We start from the raw sequence: 21,679 nt of genomic DNA on the forward strand, positions 1-21,679 counted from the left end.
TAGGTTATAACTCAGTATAACCGCAGTAGTGTGAGAGTGGAGCTCACACCTGACCATTCCTGTCCTTACATCGTGATGCAGGGAAGTCGGAATTTGGAGACCAACCTGGGGTACGAACTGAAGTTCGGATCTTATTTGGGTTCATAACGTTGTCTTTTAAAAAGGAAAAGAAAGAGAAGGATAGAGAAATAGCTTTCTAAGAGCATTTTCTCTTGCAGGGGACTCTTGTTTGCTTTCATACCTGGGGAGCCATAATTGATTTTAGTTTCTATTCCTGGAGGATGCTGTGCCTCCGGGGGACCTGCACTCTAGTGTCTGTGTCCTCCAAACACAGACGAAGGTATACACAATTAAAAAAAAAATGTTCAAAATATGAATGAGGATCCCGAGGAAGGACAATGCTGAGTTTTACTCGATTGCTGCATCTTTGGGAGTTTCATGTTTTCTTTCTCCAGTGTTTACTCAAACAGCCCTAAAGCATTGGGCTGGATATATTTTGTCTACTTGACTCACAAGTAGGTCACTTGAGGGAAGGAAGCTCATCCGAAGAAATACCTTTATCAGAATGTCTGTTGGCAAGTCAGTGTCTTGGTTAATGACCGACGTAAAACAGTACACTTCACTATGAGCACTGCTACTCTTGGGCACACGGTCCTATGTTTAGGCTGAACAAACTATTAGGAGCTTTCCTCCACGGTCTCTAGTTCTGTCTCCAAATTTCTGTCTTGATTTTCTGCCCTGACTTTCTCAATGAGAAACTATGATTGAGAAATGCTAGTCAAATAAACCCTTTCTTCCACAAATTGATTTTTGTTATTGTAACAATACAAAACTAACTAATACTACATTCACCAAAGCTTTCTCTTGCAGAGACCGGAGAGGCAACTTACTTTCTAAAAATATTCTATACATACACACACACACACACACACACACACATATATTCTATCATCTATCTATCTATCTATCTATGTATCTATCTATGTATCTATCTATGTATCTATCTATGTATCTATCTATGTATCTATCTATGTATCTATGTATCTATGTATCTATCTATGTATCTATCTATGTATCTAATTTTTTTTCTGAGACAGGGTTTCCTTGTGTAATAGCCCTGATTGTCTTGGACTTTCTTTGTAGACCAGGGCTGGCTTCAAACTCAGAGATTCTCCTGCCTTTGCCTCTAGAATGCTAGGATCAAAGGCATGACACCACCATGCCTGGCTATCTGCTTATGATTTTAATTGTAGACTCTCTAGTAAATCATACATTCTAGGGCTTTTTAGACCCTAAACAGCTCAAATCCATTGAGATTTGCTTAAAGAATTAAAGGTCTGCTTTGTATTTTAACAAGTGTGCTTTTTTTTTTTTTTTTTTTTTTTTTTTTTTTTTTTTTTTTTTTTTGGACTTCACCACAGCATCACGGTAACAGATACCGTCACTTTCTGATTGGAAAATTTTATTGGATCAGACTAATTATTCTATTGGATTTTTGTTGAGTATTTGGAGGTTGAATTTACTTTGGGATTTCCCATGTTCAAAATCTTTCCTTTCTTCCCTTCTTCTCTTCTCTTCTTTCTCTTTCTTTCTTTCTTTCTTTCTTCCTTCCTTCCTTTCTTCCTTCCTTCCTTCCTTCCTTCCTTTCTTTCTTTCTTTCTTTCTTTCTTTCTTTCTTTCCTTCTTTCTTTCATAAGAAAACCAGAACTGCAGTAACAGTTGTCTCCACAGAGTAGCTGGGATTCCACAGACCAATGTACTCTCCCCACTTTCAGAAAGGCTTTGCCACTCCATTTTCTGTGGTCATTCTGGGTCCTTACTGGCTTTTCCTTTTTTGTTTGGAAAACAGTAAGGGTGCCATCCCTTTCTAGCATGGCTTTTCCATTTTTGCTTTCATCACCAAATGCAATCTGGTGAGTTTTCCCAGAAAATTCATGTTGATCTGTCATTATCAGGCTTCCCATCAATTGATTGTGATGGGAGAAAGAGTGGAAAGTGAAACTGAGAACTTCCCACCCCCCACCAGCTGAAAAATTAGCATATGGAAACACAACCATTGTTCTAAGAAAAGTTTGGAAAACACCATTCTGTTTCTTACCACATCTGTCATTCTTGGAGGACAAGGGCCTTATAAAGACTGAAGTTGACCTCAAAAACCTATGTCTTGGAGATTTAGACTATTAGTGAGACTGAACTGTAGGAAGCTGTAAACCAGGACACATGTAACTAACAGCACTGTGAGAAAGCCCATGCTATGCAGACCACCCTAATGCTGTTTATGAGAGACAAAAGCCCCGTTTCCTTGCTTTTTGCTTTGGTTGGCTTTCCTCACTGGATGTATGCTCCTTAATAAACTGTCCCAGCTTTTGATGCAGCGGTGTACCTCTGTTCAACTTTTTGTTTTTGGACAGAAAAATGTGGGACCTTTCAGAAATCCACTTGTATTGACCTAGGTAGATAATCCATGCCAGGCATTATCATTCTGCTCACGAGACAATGAAGGAATACAAAACTTCCTATAATCCTTCATGTTAGAGAGATTTACCAGTACAGAAGAAAGCACACCACCTATGAATGACAGGAGCAGGCATTAAAAGAGCCAGACGCTCGTAAGACAGAGAAATGTGACTATAAACTTAGTCATGTCTTGAAAAGCAGAGTAGGATGGGACAGTAAGGACTGTGTCCCCGGCACTCTCCTGTCTATCTTCACAGATTTCAAAGCCCATTCAAGAGAAATATCTAGTCGTACATAGAGGTCATTTGGCCCATGACCTTATAGACATCTTTCCATTATTAAAGATGCAGACTTGATTTAATCTCTGTAAGGTTTCACGGCTACCCCTGGGAGGACTAAAAGTTATGCTTACTATTTCTCTAAGAATAATTGAGGGACAAAAAATAATAATAATAGTGCAATTCATTTCCAGGTTCTTGGACCTCTCTAATAGATCATTATAAGAAACACAATTTTATTTTAACACACATGGATTCCCCCCCCCACGCCCCCGTCTCTCTTTTTTTCTAACAAAACCTTACATAGTCCGGCCTATCCTCAAACTCACTATGTACCTGAGAATTACTTATACCTGACCTTCCTCCTTCAACTTCCTAAGCTGTGCTGGGATTACAGTAGTGCACTACCACCAGGACATTGTTTATAGTCCCAAGGATCAAACCCAGGGTTTTTATACTAGCCAAGCACTTTACCCTGTAAATATTCACATAAAGTTTTAGTGTTTCCCTGTGAACATCCAGAAACTCAGAGTCTTTGAATTCTGCAGGGCTCTTGTAGAAGAGTTATTCTAAAATATTGCTTTGGGTCATAGACTCATTTGTAGAACAGAAGAAACTATTCTGTTTCTTTCTAGAAGGGTAATGTAGATGTGGAAAACAGTGCAACACGAGTACTGACTGTATTAGCATTTTATGAAAGTATTTTAAAATCAACTTGGTGAGATATTATTATATGACTCTTCATTAATACATGAAACCACCAAATACTTTGACTAGGGACTGTCAGTGTGGGGTGGGGGTGCATTTTGAGGTACGTATAACTATGACTTGCTAAGTATAATAGATTTTCTGTGACTAAAAACATACACGCTGGAAATCCCGAGATTCCATAAAGGCATAGTTTAAAAAAAAAAAAAAAAAAAAAAAAAAAGAGCAACACCCTTTCTCCCCATCCTCATTCTCACAGACTCGGAAGTCTGTGTAATTCAAGGAAAAGATTCACACCTTTGGGATGAAGATCCATGAAATCTTCTAAACTTTTAGCGCTATGGCTTTGTAACATTTTGAAGCTTTACCCGCCCCCCGTCCCCCCCATCAGCCTGAATGCTAAAAAACAGTTTAGATTCCTAGGTACACCTAACTCAATAAAGTCTCAGAACAGGAAACAGCACCTGTTCTTAAACTTGTACTTCAAGCCTTAGACGCAGTGGTTCTAAATCTTCCTAATGCTGGGACCCTTTACTACACCTCATGTTGTTATCCTCACCCATAAAATTATTTCATTTCTTCCTAACAGTAACTTAGCTACTGTTATGGATTCTAATATAAATATCTGATATACTACTGGGGGGGGGGTCCTGATTCATAGGTTCAGAAGAATAATAATGTATTAATTTCTATATGGTGAAATAAGAGACTAACGCCAAACTTATTATTATTTTTTGCAATACATAAATTGTCTCTATTGAGGGCCGGAAGAATTGCATAGGTAGGCCTAGTACAGTGTGCTAAACTTTAACTCCTGGCTCTGTTCTTGTTTCAGGCCCCGCCTTGTCTCCTCAGCCTTTTCATAGGATAAACGCAAGGGCGGGAAATGACTATGGTTTCCGCCCCTTCCTGTTTTCAAACAGGTCCGCTATGGTACTATAAAATCCAGGAAGCTAGGGTATTACAGCCACTAGCTACTGAGGTTATCAGTGATCTTTTCAGAATGTCTGGTCGCGGCAAGGGCGGGAAAGGCCTGGGCAAAGGCGGCGCCAAGCGCCACCGCAAGGTCCTGCGCGACAACATCCAGGGCATCACCAAGCCCGCCATCCGCCGCCTGGCCCGGCGCGGAGGAGTGAAGCGCATCTCCGGCCTGATCTACGAGGAGACCCGCGGGGTGCTGAAGGTGTTCCTGGAGAACGTGATCCGCGACGCCGTCACCTACACGGAGCACGCCAAGCGCAAGACCGTCACCGCCATGGACGTGGTCTACGCGCTCAAGCGCCAGGGCCGCACCCTCTACGGCTTCGGCGGTTAAGCTAAGCAAGCCATTTTTTTCCTCTTTCACATTAACCAAAGGCCCTTTTCAGGGCCGCTACTCTGTCACTTAAAAGAGGCTGACTTATTTTTTCGATGGTTTGGTGTGTGTGTGGAGGGGCAGGGACTGACTGGTTACCAGGAACTATAAAGCAATAAGCTTGCCTTTTATAGGCACGTAGTTTCATAGAGTGCCCTGAGGTTTTTAACCTCCCTGTTACAAAACACTAACGTTTATAAAGCGCCTGAAGTCTCTGGTTTGAGATCAATCTGGCTTCTTTATAAGTTCCTGAGAATAGTTAGCCTGAACTGGGTTCTGGCAGCGTCGCTCCTAATATCTTACTGCTTCATACTAGGACTGACATTACAGGGGTGAGATAGCATTCCTGAAAGTTATTTACAGCACAACCTTATGCACTAGGACTTCTGTGTTCATAAGATTCCAGGTTCAGCACAAATATGGTGGCTTTCCACCATTTGTCACTCCAGTTCAGGGTTCTCACCTCGGGATGCCCACATACGTGTGTTGGGCATACAGGTGCAAGCTACCCAACAAACGATATATAGGTTCTTCCTGGCAGTTAAAGACAAAAAAGTTAGGTAAGAACTGCAGTGTCCGAAAGTGGGCAGATGCAGTAAAGTTTCACAGCCACTCAGCTTGGTTCATTTAAGTTGGTCAAGTTTGGGAAGAAAAAGTACTGTATTCATCAAAGGAAAAACTTTACATGTCTCTCGCATGGCTTTACGTGAAACCACCTGGAGTGGATTTAGGGGTTTGCATTTGGTCAGAGTCTATTTTCCTGACCAGAATTTTTCCCCCCAATAATGGACCTTTATTGTTAGTTAAAATATATGCACACATATGTATTAAAGTTTTATGTGAACAAGTGTTTCATCTGCTCTTATCTATAGTGATTTTCTGAAACAGGGTTGTTTTAGGGTTTTACTGTTGTGAACAAACACCATGACCAAGGTAATTCTTATAAGGACAATATTTAATTGAGGCTGGCTTACAGGTTCAGAGGTTCAATCTATTATCATCAAGGCAGGAACATGGCAGCATCCAGGCAGGCATGATGCAGGAGGAGCTGAGAGTTCTACATCTTAATCTGAGGGCTGCTCGAAGAATACTTACTGCTTCCAGGCAGCCAGGGTGAGGGTCTTATAGCCCACACCCACGGTGACACACCTACTCCAACAAGGCCACACCTAATACTGCACTCCCTGGGCCGAGCACATTCAAACCATCACAGGGGTGAAGGTATGGGGGAGTGAAGTGGGAGCTGGGACTCTGGCTCAGTGCAGTGTTAGGCAGGCCTAGCATAGAGTTCTATCTCCAGTATTGATTTGCCTAAAAGCAGGCCTGGTGGCTCATTCTTTATTGTCAGCACTTAGGATGTAGAGACTTGTGAGTCAGAGGTCATAATCCTCTTTTCAGATCCCTTAAGGTATAGATGCTATCCTGTCTCAAAACCAAATCCTGTAACCAACCCAGTTCTTGGAAACTGAGAACAATAAATATATTCAAGTTTTCTATTCTGGAGCTTTCTACAATTTCTTCCCCTCTCCATTCTTTCATTCTTTCCATGGCTTCTAGGTGTCATAGCGCTGGCCTGGACTTGCTCTGTACACCAGGCTGGTCTCCAGCTCACAGAGATCTGTCTGTCTCTGCCTCCCAAGTACTGGGATTAAAATCGTGGGCCACCATGCCCAGCTTTCTCTAATTTCCTAATCTATAAAGTAAACACTAGAGTCTGACACATACATCTTATTTCAGGAACACGCGGCCTGGGTCTTCATCAACTTTAGTCGCATTATTAGTTATTCCCACCAGAGAGGAAAGGTCAGTGTTGCCTGAGAACTTGAAAAAAATTTTTTTTTAATTTGTGTTGTGTATTTGTTACTTTCATATAAGTTTCAGGGATTACACTCAGCCGACCAGGCTCACTGGGTACTTGCTTTAGCTGTCCTTCCAGCCCTTCCCTCCAAGAACTCAAAAACCAAACCAAACCAACCAAACAAACAAACAAACAAAAAAACCCAACCAAACAAGAACAAAAACAAACCAACAAACAACCCAGAGCTCACTTCATAGTCAAAAACTTGGGTATGGGAATTCTTAATGTTTGCCTTCCAAATGTGGGGCAAGTTAACATATTTTACATATCAAAGTGGACCTGGCCTCAGGGTTCTCTCAGCATCCCTCAGTCCCTACCTGGCATACCCAGCCTTATGTAATTCAGACATTGTATTCTCCCTACCTTCTCCCTCCTCTTACTTTCCCCCTTCCCTCTTGGGGGCATCCTTTCTTTCTTTCTCTCCTCCCTGCCCCCTCCCCCCATGCTGACATCTCTGGTCTTGGGACAAGTGAACTTGCTGGAGAGCAACTTCCCAATAAACCTGAACTTAATATAATCCAATCTGGCTTGAATCAGTTCATTTAGCAGAAGTACTTTATCATCCAATATATCCTTCAAGAAGTTCAACAGACAATACTCATATCCACTTTGGAGTCCAGATTTTTTCTTTTGTCTTTGTATCTATTTTAAAGTAGAACTGTGCTATGTGGGTAGGCCAGGCCTTCCTCAAAAGGTAGCTTAGGTAGAGAAAGCCTGCACACAACAGAAACTGGGGGGGGGGGTGTTTATGGGGAAATTTCCTTCAGTGGGGAAAGATTAAAAAACAAAAATTAGTGGGGCTGGCTGAAAGGCCAGAGCAGGGTCAATCAGGAATGCTTTAATACTGAAAACCACAGCAGGCTTGGAGGGACACATTCCAGTGCCCACCATGCAGTTGGGCTGAAGTCTCTGTGGCCAGCCCAGTTTAGCGAGTTTCAGACTTTGTCCCAACCAACAAACAAACCACAATCAAGAAAAGAGGAACACTACAAGGTGTAGTGATTTACACCTCTAATTACATATTTATAAGGGTAAGGCAGGGGGATTGTTGAGTTTTATAGTTTCATAGTGTTTCATATAGGGTAGCCAGGGCTACAGACTGAAATCTTGTTACAAAGAAAACAAAGCTAAACAAAGGGAAACAAAATGTTACCATGAACATTTTAACTCACAAGGAAGTTTCTGTATTGTTTCTAAAGTCACTGTGAGTAATGTTGACCTCCAAGTTTCATAAAACAATGAAAAAAACAAACCCATAAATGTGTGTGTATGTTCTACTTGCCCTGGGTTATCTGTAGGTCCTACCACCAAGTGCGTCTAGGGGGGACACAACTCAGGTGTTCAACCTCGGTGGCAAAAAACTTCATACATTGAGTAGCCTCCTGGATTGCAGTTACAATTTTGTTACTTTAAAATGGATAGTTTCTTTGTATTTACTTTTTTACTTTTAAAGCCTCCTGGATTGCCACAGCATTTTGTTACTTTTAAATGGATAGTTTCTTTGTATTTACTTTATTTTCAATGCCTAGGTTTCTTTGTACTTACTTTACTTTTCAAGTGCCTTAGAGGGGAGCCATGGAAGAGGCTGGCTGGAGGCAGGACTGTTTGTAGCTCTCTGGAACTGGGCCTTTACTTCCACCCCCAACACCCGTGATGCTTCCAGCGCTCATCACTTCCGGATACTCCTACTTCCTATTTTTTCCCCTCACAAGACGCGGCCAAGGCCGTTCCCTGCTGGGACCAATAGTTCAAACTCAGAAGCTGTAGATTCAGCCTGGCAAATTAAAGAGACCTACACCTAACATTCCTTATCCTTAACTTCGAAGAGAGTGATGTGGCCAAATGTTAAGAAATGAGTTTTTATTTTTTTATTTTTTTTCAGGTCCCTTTACAAAAATGAGTCAGGAGAGGCATTTGTGAATTTTATTGGGTGCTTAAAAACTACCCAGCCGTTTAGTAAAGGGAAGGAAATTAAATGCTTGAAGGCCTGCCTGCTCTTTCCCTTTTAGCTTTACATCCACCTTCACTATTTCCTATAAACAAAGTAAACATTAAAAAAAAAAAAAAGAGAGAGAGACCATGTCGTTTCTCCCACAATTTATATGCAAAAGTTCTAGGCCAGGAAGGCTTTGGAAGTGAGGGCCAGGGAAGATTTAGGAGGTAGACCTTGAGCTGGCCGCTCATGCTGACTTTCGCTTTCAGCGAGCTGAACTGAGCTCTCTATTCAGGGCAGCACCGCATAAAATGGCGACTCGAGCGTCACTGAGAACCAGTTTAACAGGCTTCGAGGAGCTCACAATCCTGTCTTTATCGAAATTAGGAGACGCTGGTTAGTAAGTTTTATGTAATTAGGTAAACCAGGTAGTAAATCCAGGGTTCCACTCCGCCTTCCTGTGCTAATATTAACTTCCCAGTTAAGATTCAGAACAAAAGCCCTGATATACCCGCTATCTGTACGTCCTGCAATTCTTCCTGATGCTTCCCCTACAGTAGATCCCAACGTTGATTATAAAAACCGGCTTAAAAAGCCGAAACCCATCCTTCCGTTGTAATCTTTACAATCACTTTGCACTTTAAAAGTGAAAAAAACCGTGCCCATGGCAAATAATAAAGCCTCAATCCACTAGAACTTTGATGCTAGGAAAAGGGGGGGGCACATAAAAATGGGTCATCCATTGCTGCCACTACAAAAAAGTGCATAGCTCTTAATTGTGAAGTGTTGGGTGGCTCTGAAAAGAGCCTTTGGGTTCGGTGTGAGTTGCACGGACTCACTTGGAGCTGGTGTACTTGGTGACCGCCTTGGTGCCCTCGGACACCGCGTGCTTGGCCAGCTCCCCGGGCAGCAGCAGGCGCACGGCCGTCTGGATCTCCCGGGACGTGATGGTCGAGCGCTTGTTGTAATGCGCCAGGCGCGACGCCTCGCCCGCGATGCGCTCGAAGATGTCGTTCACGAACGAGTTCATGATGCCCATGGCCTTGGACGAGATGCCCGTGTCGGGGTGCACTTGCTTCAGCACCTTGTACACGTACACCGAGTAGCTCTCCTTGCGGCTGCGCTTGCGCTTCTTGCCGTCCTTCTTCTGCGCCTTGGTCACGGCCTTCTTGGAGCCCTTCTTCGGGGCGGGCGCGGACTTCGCGGGCTCAGGCATCTTCAGAAGTCTTTCTCTGGAAGAAAAAGAAAGTGAATTCTTGTGCGCCGTTTCCTTATTTGTAGGCAGTCCTATGCAAATTAAGATTTATTTTCACTCAGTCTGATTGGTTAGAGGTTACAAAGAACGTCTATTCTCCCATTGGTCAAGCCCTAATCTTGTAATAATTTTCAACGACTACGCTTTTTAACGCTCCTTAATTAAATTGGTTTCTTCCTAAACGTTTTAGATTAAATTGCTCGGGTTCTTTTTTTGTTTTTTTTTTTTCTTTTTTTTTAAACAGAAGTTCTGTTTTGAAATTCCAGAAGCTAAAGCTTGCGGTCAATTTAATATCAAATATTCTGAAACCATTGAATCGCTCTTGTAAAAACTGTATTTTAACACTTTGATCTAAGTTTCGGTCCATTGAAGAAAAAGGAAGAACAGAAACGATTCAGTCAACCTTAAAGCTTCCCAGAGTCACCAAGTCAGTGCAACCCAGCCTACAGCAAGGGAAGCTCAGAGTGAAAGTAAAAAGGTTGGGAGTAAATCTTACAGATGACAAAAGTTAGAGAGACACTAGGATAAGAAAGACGTCCTGCTTGAAAAGAATAAACAGGACAGTTAAGTCGAATTGGAAGACCTTGTATTAGGCGAAGGTGGACAGGTTGGAAGTATTAAGATTAACATATGAAAGAAGCTAGATTACTGAGAAAGGTTAGAAATCTCTTTTACCACAGCCTCTGGGCAACAGCAGGCAACAATTTAAAAAAAAGAAAAGAAAAGAAGCCCGCGAAATGCCGATGAAAAAGGCGGGCTGTCCATTAGGTTGCTTTCTGGGAAACTTCCTTTGCTCTCTTGGCCACTATCTGCTTGGATGCTTTTCCTTGATTATGTATCTGTCCCTTGAAACCACGTGGTCCTGCTGCAATCCTTTCCCCTGAGACAGAAGTCTGGAATTTGGTGACCTCTGCTCAGCTGGCCTGACAACATTTTTCATGGTACTGTGGGTTACTCTGTTTCTGACCTCCAAGGGATTTAAAAGTAGGATTTAAAAGTATGCTCCTATCCAGGCTGTCTCTTCCTCCTTCCCTCCCTTTCCCCCTCCCTCCCTCCCTCCTTTTCTCCCTCCCTTTCTCTGTCTCTACCCCTCACCACAAGGTTTCTCAGGTTTTAGCTCCTGAACTGTTTGTCTTTCAAACCTTAATAAAACTGACATTGTCTGTCTGACTCAGTTTTTAAGTTCTTGTGTTAATGAGACTAGGAACCCAAGGAGGGAATACCAGCTTCTTTGGTAAGCATCAGAACTAAAAATTTAATTTAGTGAAAGTGTCAGTAGAATCTAGCCATTGGTATTTGTGGATTTGTTGTTTTGTTTTTGACACTCTGTATGCCTTATAACTGTTCCTGGGCTGGTCAGAATTCACTGGGCCACTGAGGCTAATCTTGATAGGACAGCAATACTGCTTCAGCGACTCAGATTCTTAGATTACAGAAATGAGTCAACACGCACAGCTAACCTATTTTTGATTTTTATTTTAATTGTTTTATTCAATTATATTTATATAACATAAACATATAACATATAATAATATTTCATAATATAAGTAAATCATATTTCATTTAATTACTGCTAAACACTTAAATTCTTTCACTTTTATATCTAGCTTAAAAAAAAAAACAGGGCTTACACATAGGCAATGAAGAGAATGATTTAAAAATTTTAAAGACTGAGAGCTACCTACCCAGTGTGAGAAGTTTTTATCCCTGATTGAACATAGTAGCTATTTGTCTTCTGTAAAGTTTAATGTAGGCCAGGTGACCTTAAACTCTGTAGCCAAGGGTGACAAGCATTTTGCCTCCATCTCAGTGGCTGGAATTATAGGCATGAGCTCACTTTGCCTATCTGTAGAATTTGAAGCAAAGTGCTGTGTGCATGTGTCTGTGGCATGCATGTGTGTTCTGGCACGCCTCTGGACATCTAAGGACAATTTTCATGCCTCCCTCTTCTACTTTCTGTACTGTTTGAAATACATTATTATTATTATTATTATTATTATTATTATTTTGGTGTTCTTTGCTGTCTACCAAGAGAGTTGGTCCTTGAATTCTCATGGGATATCTTGTCCCTGCCTTTCATCTCCAAATAGGAACACTGGAATTAGATGCATTTCATTGCTCTGGGTGTATGTCGGTTCCGGGGATTCAAACTCAGGTCCCTAGGCTTGGATAGGGAATACTTTACTCACTGAGTCATTATTCCAAGACTCCTTTGTAGGTTTAAAAATATAAAACAAAACTAAAGTCACTTAGGCAAATTAAATTTATGTGGCACATATTAGGGTTATAAGATAAGTCCTGATAACAAATGCCGTAGTTTCAGGGCTATGGTATGAAAACTGGGCGTGTATTAACAGCTCAGTCATAGAGCGATGGCCTAGCACGCTCGAGGGTGTGAGTTCAATACGTATTTTGCAATTCTGTATTATTACTGTGGTTAAAAGTCATGGGGCACCAATGTTGTTAAAAGATGAAGTCCCAGGTTTCGGCACCAATGATAGGGAAAGGATCAAGAGTGGGGGGTGCAGTGAGGCCTGGGGACAAGGGAGATGCCTCTGGGAGGCCCATGTTGGGAATCCCTTCTCCCTGAGGGATCAGCCACACGGTATAGTACAGAATAGAGTTTATTCAAGTCATGGGAGAGTTAAGAGGGTAGTAGAGCTGGGGGGATGGAGAAAGAGGGAGAGAGAGGAGTAAAGGAGTAGAGGCTGGCCATGAGCATGTGGAGAGAGGGGGGAAGGGAACAGAAAGAGGAGGGGTGTGGGGAGAACAAGAGAGAGAGTAAGGCTGCAAGAGAACTAGAGAGAGAGGAGGGAGCAAGCAGCCTCTTTTATAGTGTCAGGTCACTGGGTCGGGGCATATCTGGCTACTACCAGGTAACAGAGGGGTGGAGCATACCTGGCTGTTGCTAGGTAACTGGGGGGAAGGGTTTATAGAATCCCAACAATTACATCTCTTTGTCTCTCTTTACACAGCCTACCAGCTAGCTATCTGATATGGGTGCTAGGAGCCGAACTCTGGTCCTTGTTAAGAGAAGTATCTGCTTATAACTGCAGAGCCATTTCTCCAGATCTTTATGGTCTATTTTGCTATGGACTTTCTCACATGTTTTCTGGTAGAGGTAAAAGACAGCTAGGGTCTGTGTAAAGATCATCTAATTTAATTCTCAGAATCTGTATCTTTCATAGCAGAGGATTCTTAGTTCCCCTATGACAACATACACGTCCTTCTGTTGTGATCACGTGTCCCTTTTTGAGAGCCTTGTTGAGTTTCACTTCATTTTTTAACTGCAAAGAAATACCAGGTTGAGTCTGGACAACTATCTGAGCCTAGGAATTGGAAGCCAGCATGACAAATTAGAGAGATGAAAAAAAAGTTAGAGGAGGGGTTAGAGAGGACACGAGGACAGGGAAGAGATTAGGAAACTGACTGAGAAGTTGTCACAGAGCACAAGTCTGTGGATGACTCAGTGAACCACAGTGCATAATGAATGCTAATGAGGAACCCTGTTTAGGGAAATGATGTCTGTCCTGCGCAACCGTCTGGCCTGCAAGAATGACGCGGCACACGAAATAGAATCCTTCTGTGGTAAACTTTATTATCCTCGAGAACCAGCACTTGTTACACGTGACGAAAAAGACGAAGACCAAGAAGTCCAAGAAGACGAACAGGACAAACAAGACGAACGAGATCCACGAGACGAACGAGATCAACGAGAGAGAGAAACTATCTAGCCCGTCCCCTTATAAAGGGATCAGTCCTTGCCTTGGACGCGGAGCCCCCTGATTGGTTGAAACTCATCAGGCCCTATGACGCCACGGAAGAGGCAGAGCTCAAGAAGTGGAAAGTTACCCAGCACGTGCGCACATGGCTTGTTTACTGCTAACTCCAGCCGGATGTCAGCGCCATCTTGTAATGGAGAATGTGCAGGCGGCGCCCCACATCTCCCCCTATTTTTTATTCTTTGAGCAAAGTAGGACACCCATATTAGGAGGGCGGAGATAGAAGTCAAATCCTCATTAAGGTGTATAAAGACCATGTACAGGAGTAACCGCTAGGCTTTTTGTAGCCCGTAGTACTCTTGACCTGTCACTCTGCCGTTTTTCTGAGGGAGGGACACTGGGGCAGGCAACCCTCACGCAAAATGACATACCTCCCAGAGATGCCCCACGACAAGGGGCTCTCAGTGTGATGCTTTGCTCGGCATCCCTCATGGGCTGATCAAACCAGACACTCTAATCCTGTGCAATGAACCGAAGTTCTAGGAGTGCAAGAGCTGTCTGGCCGGCGACCTACTGCTTAAGCAAAGACAACCAGATATCGGCTGATGCTGCATGTTCTAGAGCGACAGGCGCTTGGGCAGTAACCACCTTGCCTCTTTTTAGTTTGGGCCTTGAGCTTACAAACCAGCCAGAGAAGCAACGCAAGTCCGCAGCAAAGGATTGCTCCCAAGAGTCCCACCCCCACCCAAGTTAATATCGGGGGTGAAAAGCTTAGGGAAGACTGTAGCATCATGTTCCACTGGAATTGGTTTCAGGAATGCCGACAGAATCGCCCATCTCGCCTCTCCTCTGACTCTCTGGTTCCACAGCATCAGGAGCAGGGCTGTCATCAGGAGTCTCCGTCATTTTTCGCGTGAGCCTCTCGGGAACCCAGAAGGGATTATTTTCATCCTGAGGGAAAACACAAACAGCTCCCCTGGATCTTATCAACACAAGATCTGGTCCTTTCCATTTATTAGTTATGACATCTTTCCATTTTACCATCTCTCTTGGTTTGTCCATGGGTAGGCAATGCCTTTCAGCCGCCGTATGGCTGTGGTCATCAAGATTTAAAAAATTTAAGGTGAATAGTGCCATGGATACTGCGGTCCTAGGCACAGGGGGCAAAGCCTGCATAATTCCCCCTTTTTGTTTTATTAGATATGATTTAAGGGTGCAGTGAGCACGTTCTACAATACCTTGTCCTTGTGGATTATACGGCAAACCTGTAAGATGAGTCACAGCCATCTGGCTACAAAATTGTTGAAATTTTTGTGAGGTAAAAGCAGGCCCATTATCTGTCTTTAAGAACTTTGGCTTACCCCAGGCACTCCAAGCCTCCAAGCAATGTTGGATGGCATGTGAGGCCTTCTCTCCGGATAAGGGAGTGGCTTTAATTATTCCCGAACAGGTATCAATGGATACATGTACATATTGCAGCTTACCAAAGGAGGACACATGGGTAACATCCATTTGCCATATTTGAAGAGGCTGGATGCCCCGAGGATTAACCCCTGAGTGGGGCGCAGGCAGAAACTGACTGCAATTTTGGCAATTGACAACAATATCGCGAGCCTGTTTTCGGGAAATGGAAAAGCGGCGCTGCAGAGTTTCAGAAGTTACATGAAAGTTTTTGTGAAAACTTTTAGCAGCCTCTAGAGGCGAAGACATGGCTATAGCAATCATTTTTGTAGCCCTGTCTGCCAAATCATTACCTTGAGTCATAGGTCCTGGCAATCTAGAATGAGCTCTAATGTGAGTAATATAAAAGGGTGATCTTCTGGCTAGAAGGCAGTTTTGAATTTGCGCAAAAATTCAGGCAACTCTGCTAGACGGTTTAATAATGCCAGCCGCCTCAAGCAAATTGACAGCATTAACAACATAAGATGAATCAGACACTATATTTATAGGTTCTGAGAAACGTTGTAAGACCTCAAGAACCACTAGACATTCTACCACTTGTGGAGAGGCTTCTGTATACTGCCTCAAATAGACCTGCCCATTAACCACAAAAGCCCCCAGCCCGGTCTTGGAACCGTCAGTATAAATAACTAACCCTTCTTTTAGGGGACTACAGGACGTTACTTTGGGAAAAACTACAGGTTGAGTTAAAGCAAACTGTAAAATTGGATGTTTTGGGTAATGATTATCTATTTTTCCTGAAAAGGAAGTGACTAAGATAGCCCAATCATTCAAAGTGGCAGCAAGAGTAGAAACCTGCATGGCATTATAGGGAACAATTAGCAACTGTGGTTCAGTGCCAAAATGCGTGATGGCAGACTTTAGTCCCCTCAGCGCCAATTGTGCCACAGCATCTGGATACCAGTCAATTATTTTAGCTGGCGAGGCATTAGGATGTACCCACAATAATGGTCCTTGTTGCCAAAGCACAGCAGTAGGGAGCCTGTTCGTTTTAAAAACACATAATGAAAAAGGTTTATCATAATCTATGCGAACCAATTGTGCATCCTGTATAGCTTCTTCTACCAACTGTAACGCTCTTTCTGCTTGCGGGGTCAAACTTCTAGGTGAGGAGACATGAGGATCTCCTTCTAGAGTATCAAATAAGGGTTTAAGTTCAGCAGAAGGAATCTTAAGAAAAGGTCTAAGCCAATTGATGTCTCCCAGTAATTTTTGAAAATCATTAAGAGTGTGGAGGTGATCTCTTTTTATCTCGAGCTTTTGAGGGACAATCTTATCAGGGAATACCACAGACCCTAGGAATTGACTGGTATCAGAAATCTGGACGTTTTCTGTGGCAATATGTAGGCCCATTTTTTCTAAAGCTTGCTGCAGTAGGGGAAAAGCCTCTGTTAAGATTGACAAGTCTTTGTCACATAATAAAACGTCATCTGTATAGTGCACCATAATTAATGATGGAAAATGTCTTTTAACAGGAATAAGGGCTTGGTGAACATATAACTGACATATAGTCGGGCTATTAGCCATGCCCTGAGGCAGGACCTTCCATTGGAACCTCTTGTCAGGTTCCGCATGATTAATAGAAGGAAGGGTAAAGGCGAACCTGAGCCTATCTTGAGAATGTAAAGGTATGGAAAAGAAACAATCTTTAATATCTATTATCATTAAAGGCCAATGTTTTGGGAGCGCCGTGAGAACCGGTAGGCCACGTTGTATAGGGCCAAGCAAATGCATTTGTTTATTGATGGCTCTCAAGTCATGCAACAATCGCCATTTTCCTGATTTCTTTTTAATCACAAAAATGGGGGTATTCCAAGGGAAAGTAGAGGGTTCTACATGACCCAATTGTAGTTGTTCTCTAACTAATTGGGTAACAGCTTCTAACTTTTCGGAGGTAAGGGGCCATTGAGGAACCCATACCGGATCCTCCGTTTTCCAAGGTATGGGCCGTGCTGCCTCAATGGCGCTTAGGAAAAACCCAGACCCTGCCTTTCTTTGTTAGGGTTAGGCGAGACAGGCTCTAGGGGTCCCTGTTCATAGCGTCCCAAGCCTTTTCCCTCTTTATATCCCATCTTATCCATAATATCATAAGCCTGTGCAGAATATTTATTGGACAGAACTAGCCCCATCTGTTGCATTATATCTCTCCCCCATAAGTTAACTGGAAGAGGGAGTACATAGGGGACAAATTGCCCACATTGGCCTTCAGGGGTTTTCCAGGTGAGTGAGGCTGCACTAATGGTGGGGCAGGACTTATAACCCAATCCTTGTAAGGAGTGTGATGACTCTACAACAGGCGAGTGTTTGGGCCACCAATGAGTGGATATAATACTCTTATCAGCCCCTGTATCAAGGATGCCCTCAAATCTCTTCTCATTAACCCACAAGTTAAGCCTTGGCCTGGTATTCAAAGATACTGCTAAATAAGCTAAGTCGGTCCCAGAGGAACCCATCTGTTTTTCTGCCTTTTCCTTAGTCTTTTTATTAGAGCTATCAGGGAGGAGCAATAACTGTGCAATCCTGTCACCCTGAGTGAATATGCCCGTTGGGCTGGAGCACAGTACCTGTATTTTAGAGGAGTGGTCATTGTCTACTATGCCTGGGTGGACTATCAGTCCCTGTGCTGTAAGGGATCCTCATCCGAGGATCAGCCCTAGGGTTCCTGGAGGCAAGGTGACCGCTCCTACAGGGATGGGCTGAACGCCCATCTGAGGCATTAATACCAGTGAGGAGGAGGCACACAGGTCCATTCTTGTTGGCCCGTCTGTGTGCTCACTTTGCTCTTCCCTAGGGGTTTGGAAAATTTGCTCCCATATCTTTGAGGGCCCTGGGAACGGGGGCCCAGTGACCCGTTTTTTGGCATCTCATTGGTCTGGGCAGTCTGACTCTCTAGTGGGGGAAGGAGCCGGCCTTTGAGGTCTCTAACAGAGCGGCAATATTCAGCTTTATCGTACCCCTTGCCACATCTTGTGCAAAGGGGCGGAGGGTCTCTAGTGACCATCCGATAATCTTTTTTTAAGTGTCCAGATCTTCCACATCTAAAACAGACCCGTCTATCAGGGGCTTGTGGAGGGCCCCTCTGGGACTGCAAAATGGCTGCTGCGAGACCTGCATTAGTAAGTGGCCCTCCCAGTTCTCTACAGACTCGAAGCCAGTCTTGAAGACCTTTGCCCTTTCTAGGGGCGATAGCGGCTCGGCATTCTTGGGTGGCCTGTTCAAAAATAAGCTGTTCAATAAGAGGGGCAGCCTGCTCGGGATCCCCGAAGATCCGACCTGCCGCCTCGGTCATGCGGGCTACAAAATCTGAAAAAGGCTCTTGGGGTCCCTGAATGATTTTTGTAAGCTGATTATCGGCCCCTCCCTTTTTTGAAAGTGCCTTCCAGGCCTTAATGGCTGTGCTTGACACTTGGGCATAGGCACCCCAATGATAAGCTGTCTGATCTGCTGCATAGCGACCTTGGCCAGTCAGCAGATCAAATGTCCATTCTTGTTGTTCAGGAGTCAACGCTGTAGCATTGGCTCTTGCTTGGGTTTGGGCAGCCTCATACCAAAGAGCCTTCCACTCCATATACTGTCCCATGCTCGGTAGAGCAGCCTTGGCAATTGTCTGCCAATCAGAGGGAGTTAAGGCAGAGATAGCCAATCTATCAAGCTGAGCAATGGTAAAGTTGGCGGTTACCCCGTATTTTCTGACTGACTCTGCCATTTTTTTTATTTGATTATATTTTACGGGGGCATGAACGTGGCCACCCTCAGCTGTCTCAAACACAGGGAAAGCAAGACACATCTGCCTTCTCACCCTTTCCGGGAGGAACGAGAAGGATTTTACAGGCATGCGTGCTGCATAAGGAGGGGGGCCACGGGTAAAGGAGGCGCTGTCGGGACAACTGGGGACAAGCACATGGGCCTGCACTGCTCATCAGGATAATATCTTTTTTCTTCATAACTAGCTGCTTCTTCATCTACCCCTGCTTCTTCTTCTTCTGGGTCTAAGCCTTCTCGCTCATAATCATCATCTGAAGTCTCGGGGCTATCAATGTCAAGAGCCTCAAAGTCTTCTACAGGGTACAAGCTGACTCCCCTTTTCTTAACATTAGAGGGCATAAGGGAATGAAAATCTGAAGGTTTGTGGATAACAACTCTCCCGCTATACAGCGTACCTGGAGGTCCTTTTTCCTTAGGGGGGAAATATCTTTTCCTGCGCGCGCCCATCCTCTCACTCTGTTCGGCTTCTGATAGTCTATCCTGGACTTCACTCAATGCCTCTTGCCCCGCAGCGACGGCGGGCCTACAACTCTCATCTCTTAAACAATTTTGTACCATCGTCCAAATGGCCATGGTTCCGGGCCCGAGGTCTCTGGCATTCTGCGCACAGTCTAATTCTCTAGCCAATTTTTTCCATGAGGCTGGTGAGAGAGACCCAGAGACCGCAAACCAAGGGGCAGTACGCTCAACCTCTTTTACGAAATGCTGCAAAATGCGGGTGGGCAATTCTAAATCTCTCTGCTTAAGAATTGACTGCAGGGCTGTAATGGTCGAGTGTGAAGAGCCCATCACAGCGATGTAATGCCCGCGGCTTATTTGCGTGGCGGCACAAAGTGAAACTGAAAGGCAAGTCTCAGCGCGTTCCTGCTTTTTTTTTTATCTACAAAGACTTATGGAACGCAGGGGTGCCTCTGCTTATCTACGTCCGACTTAAGCACAAAATTAACACCAGCCCCGTTGGACACAAGAGGAAATTAAGAGGAAGAGAATAAAAACTGCACTGACGAAGACCGGAGCCTCTACGGACCCTTCACACGGCCGTGGAAGATTTAAACCAAATTAAAGAAAGATCTAGGATCAGACATACCTTGCCAAACTTATCTCCCCGCAGTTCTGGATCCTCTCTGCCCAAAGACAAAGGGTCTTCTGTGGTGCAGACGATGGAGTGGTCGAGATCCCGGGTTCAGGCACCAGATGTCCCGCGCAACCGTCTTGCCTGCAAGAACGACGCGGCACACGAAATAGAATCCTTCTGCGGTAAACTTTAATATCCTCGAGAACCAGCACTTGTTACACGTGACGAAAAAGACGAAGAAGACCAAGAAATCCAAGAAGACGAACAGGACGAACAAGACGAACGAGATCCACGAGACGAACGAGATCAACGAGAGAGAGAAACTATCTAGCCCGTCCCCTTATAAAGGGATCAGTCCTTGCCTTGGACGCGGAGCCCCCTGATTGGTTGAAACTCATCAGGCCCTATGACGCCACGGAAGAGGCAGAGCTCAAGAAGTGGAAAGTTACCCAGCACGTGTGCACATGGCTTGTTTACTGCTAACTCCAGCCGGATATCAGCGCCATCTTGTAATGGAGAATGTGCAGGCGGCGCCCCACAGATGTCCACTTGGCTCGAAACAGCCAGGAATGGCCACAGTAGGATCCCGAGAGATTTCCCATGATCACCTTGCCCTGAAGTACCACCACTCCCTTGCTAGAAACCCTTTAAGAAGTTGTCAAAAGTACATTTGATTCACACCCCTCCCCATTCCCCCAGAGAAGTCTTGGTTATGTTTCCCAGGCTAGTCAGGGACTGGTGTGGCCCGTTCAGCCTGTTTATGTCAGCCTTCCAAACATCAGGGACTACAGATATATACCACCATACTGTGGTGGATTTTTGATATGCCAGACCGTTGCCTTGCTAGGCATTATCTAAAAGGCCTCTCTATAACTTCTGTGTTGATTTACACCACTTCCTACCCGACCCCCCCATTAGATAAAACAAACAAAACTTGCTGATATTTGCTCTTTTGGCCTGTGTTTTAGTTACTGTCTAATTAAATCTATTGGACTTTTCAACGTTGACATTCTAGAGCTTTCTTTTCTCACTTTTGTACATACATTATCTGTTCATAATTAAGGATCATTAGCAATTGCATAATATTTGCTCATTTAATAAATAGTAAACATACCCAAACCAACCAATCAACCAACCAACCAAATTTTTCCAAACAGAATAAGTAACAATATCGTAAGTGTTGGAGAAACAAATTAAAATAGAATAGTTTGTGGATTCATGCTCAGACAGACTAGACTAGAGGTGTATTTAGATATGGTTAAGCTATTGCAAAAGTAATGCCCAAAATAGCACTTAAAGGTTTTATATAGATTGTTCTTCTTCTTCTTCTTTAAAAAAACAAACAAACAACAACAACAAAAAGAAACATAGTATCAATATACTTCCTTGGCTACCCTGGAACTTCCTTGGTACTCCTTGTGTGCTGAGATGGCAGGTATGCATTTTCAGGTACTATTACTGTGCATGAGAAAAGTTTTCTTCTGTGTTTTCTGCCAAAGGTGGCTAGCCTTTTAAAGGCCTGTCTTCCCTAAATCTAGAAACCACTTAAGACTTAATCTCCGCTACCTGGTAAATCTTTTCTTTATATAAAAGCCCCGCTCCCTTCCTGGAGCTTCCTGACTGAGAGGGCCATCTCCTTTAATTTTTCTTCATTTCCTTTTTGCTAATTACTATTGTTGTGAAAAGATGGCGTCCTGGGTTACGGCACCAATTTTAGGGAAAAGGTTGAAGAGAGTGTGTGTGTTGGGGGGGGGAGCATATAGCCCATGGAGGTGTGGCAAAGCCTGGGGGCAAGGGAGATGCCTCTGGGGGG

At 43.8% G+C, this 21,679-nt stretch overlaps 2 protein-coding genes across 2 annotated transcripts; one reads left to right on the plus strand and one right to left on the minus strand.

Annotated features, from left to right (window-relative positions):
- Positions 1-4,446: 4,446 nt before the first annotated feature.
- On the plus strand, positions 4,447-5,155 carry LOC308421817 (histone H4; the record flags this gene model as incomplete). The annotated part of the gene is made up of 1 exon (XM_080918273.1): positions 4,447-5,155. One exon carries the CDS (start codon positions 4,447-4,449, stop codon positions 4,756-4,758), a length of 312 nt encoding a protein of 103 aa, XP_080774399.1. The 3' UTR covers positions 4,759-5,155.
- A 3,877-nt stretch (positions 5,156-9,032) lies between these two features.
- On the minus strand, positions 9,033-9,804 carry LOC308421812 (histone H2B type 1-C/E/F/G/I; the record flags this gene model as incomplete). The annotated part of the gene is made up of 1 exon (XM_080918264.1): positions 9,033-9,804. One exon carries the CDS (start codon positions 9,802-9,804, stop codon positions 9,424-9,426), a length of 381 nt encoding a protein of 126 aa, XP_080774390.1. The 3' UTR covers positions 9,033-9,423.
- Positions 9,805-21,679: the final 11,875 nt, after the last annotated feature.

The sequence above is a fragment of the Micromys minutus genome (genome assembly GCF_963924665.1).
Source record: "Micromys minutus genome assembly, chromosome: 6".
Lineage (NCBI taxonomy): Eukaryota > Metazoa > Chordata > Mammalia > Rodentia > Muridae > Micromys > Micromys minutus.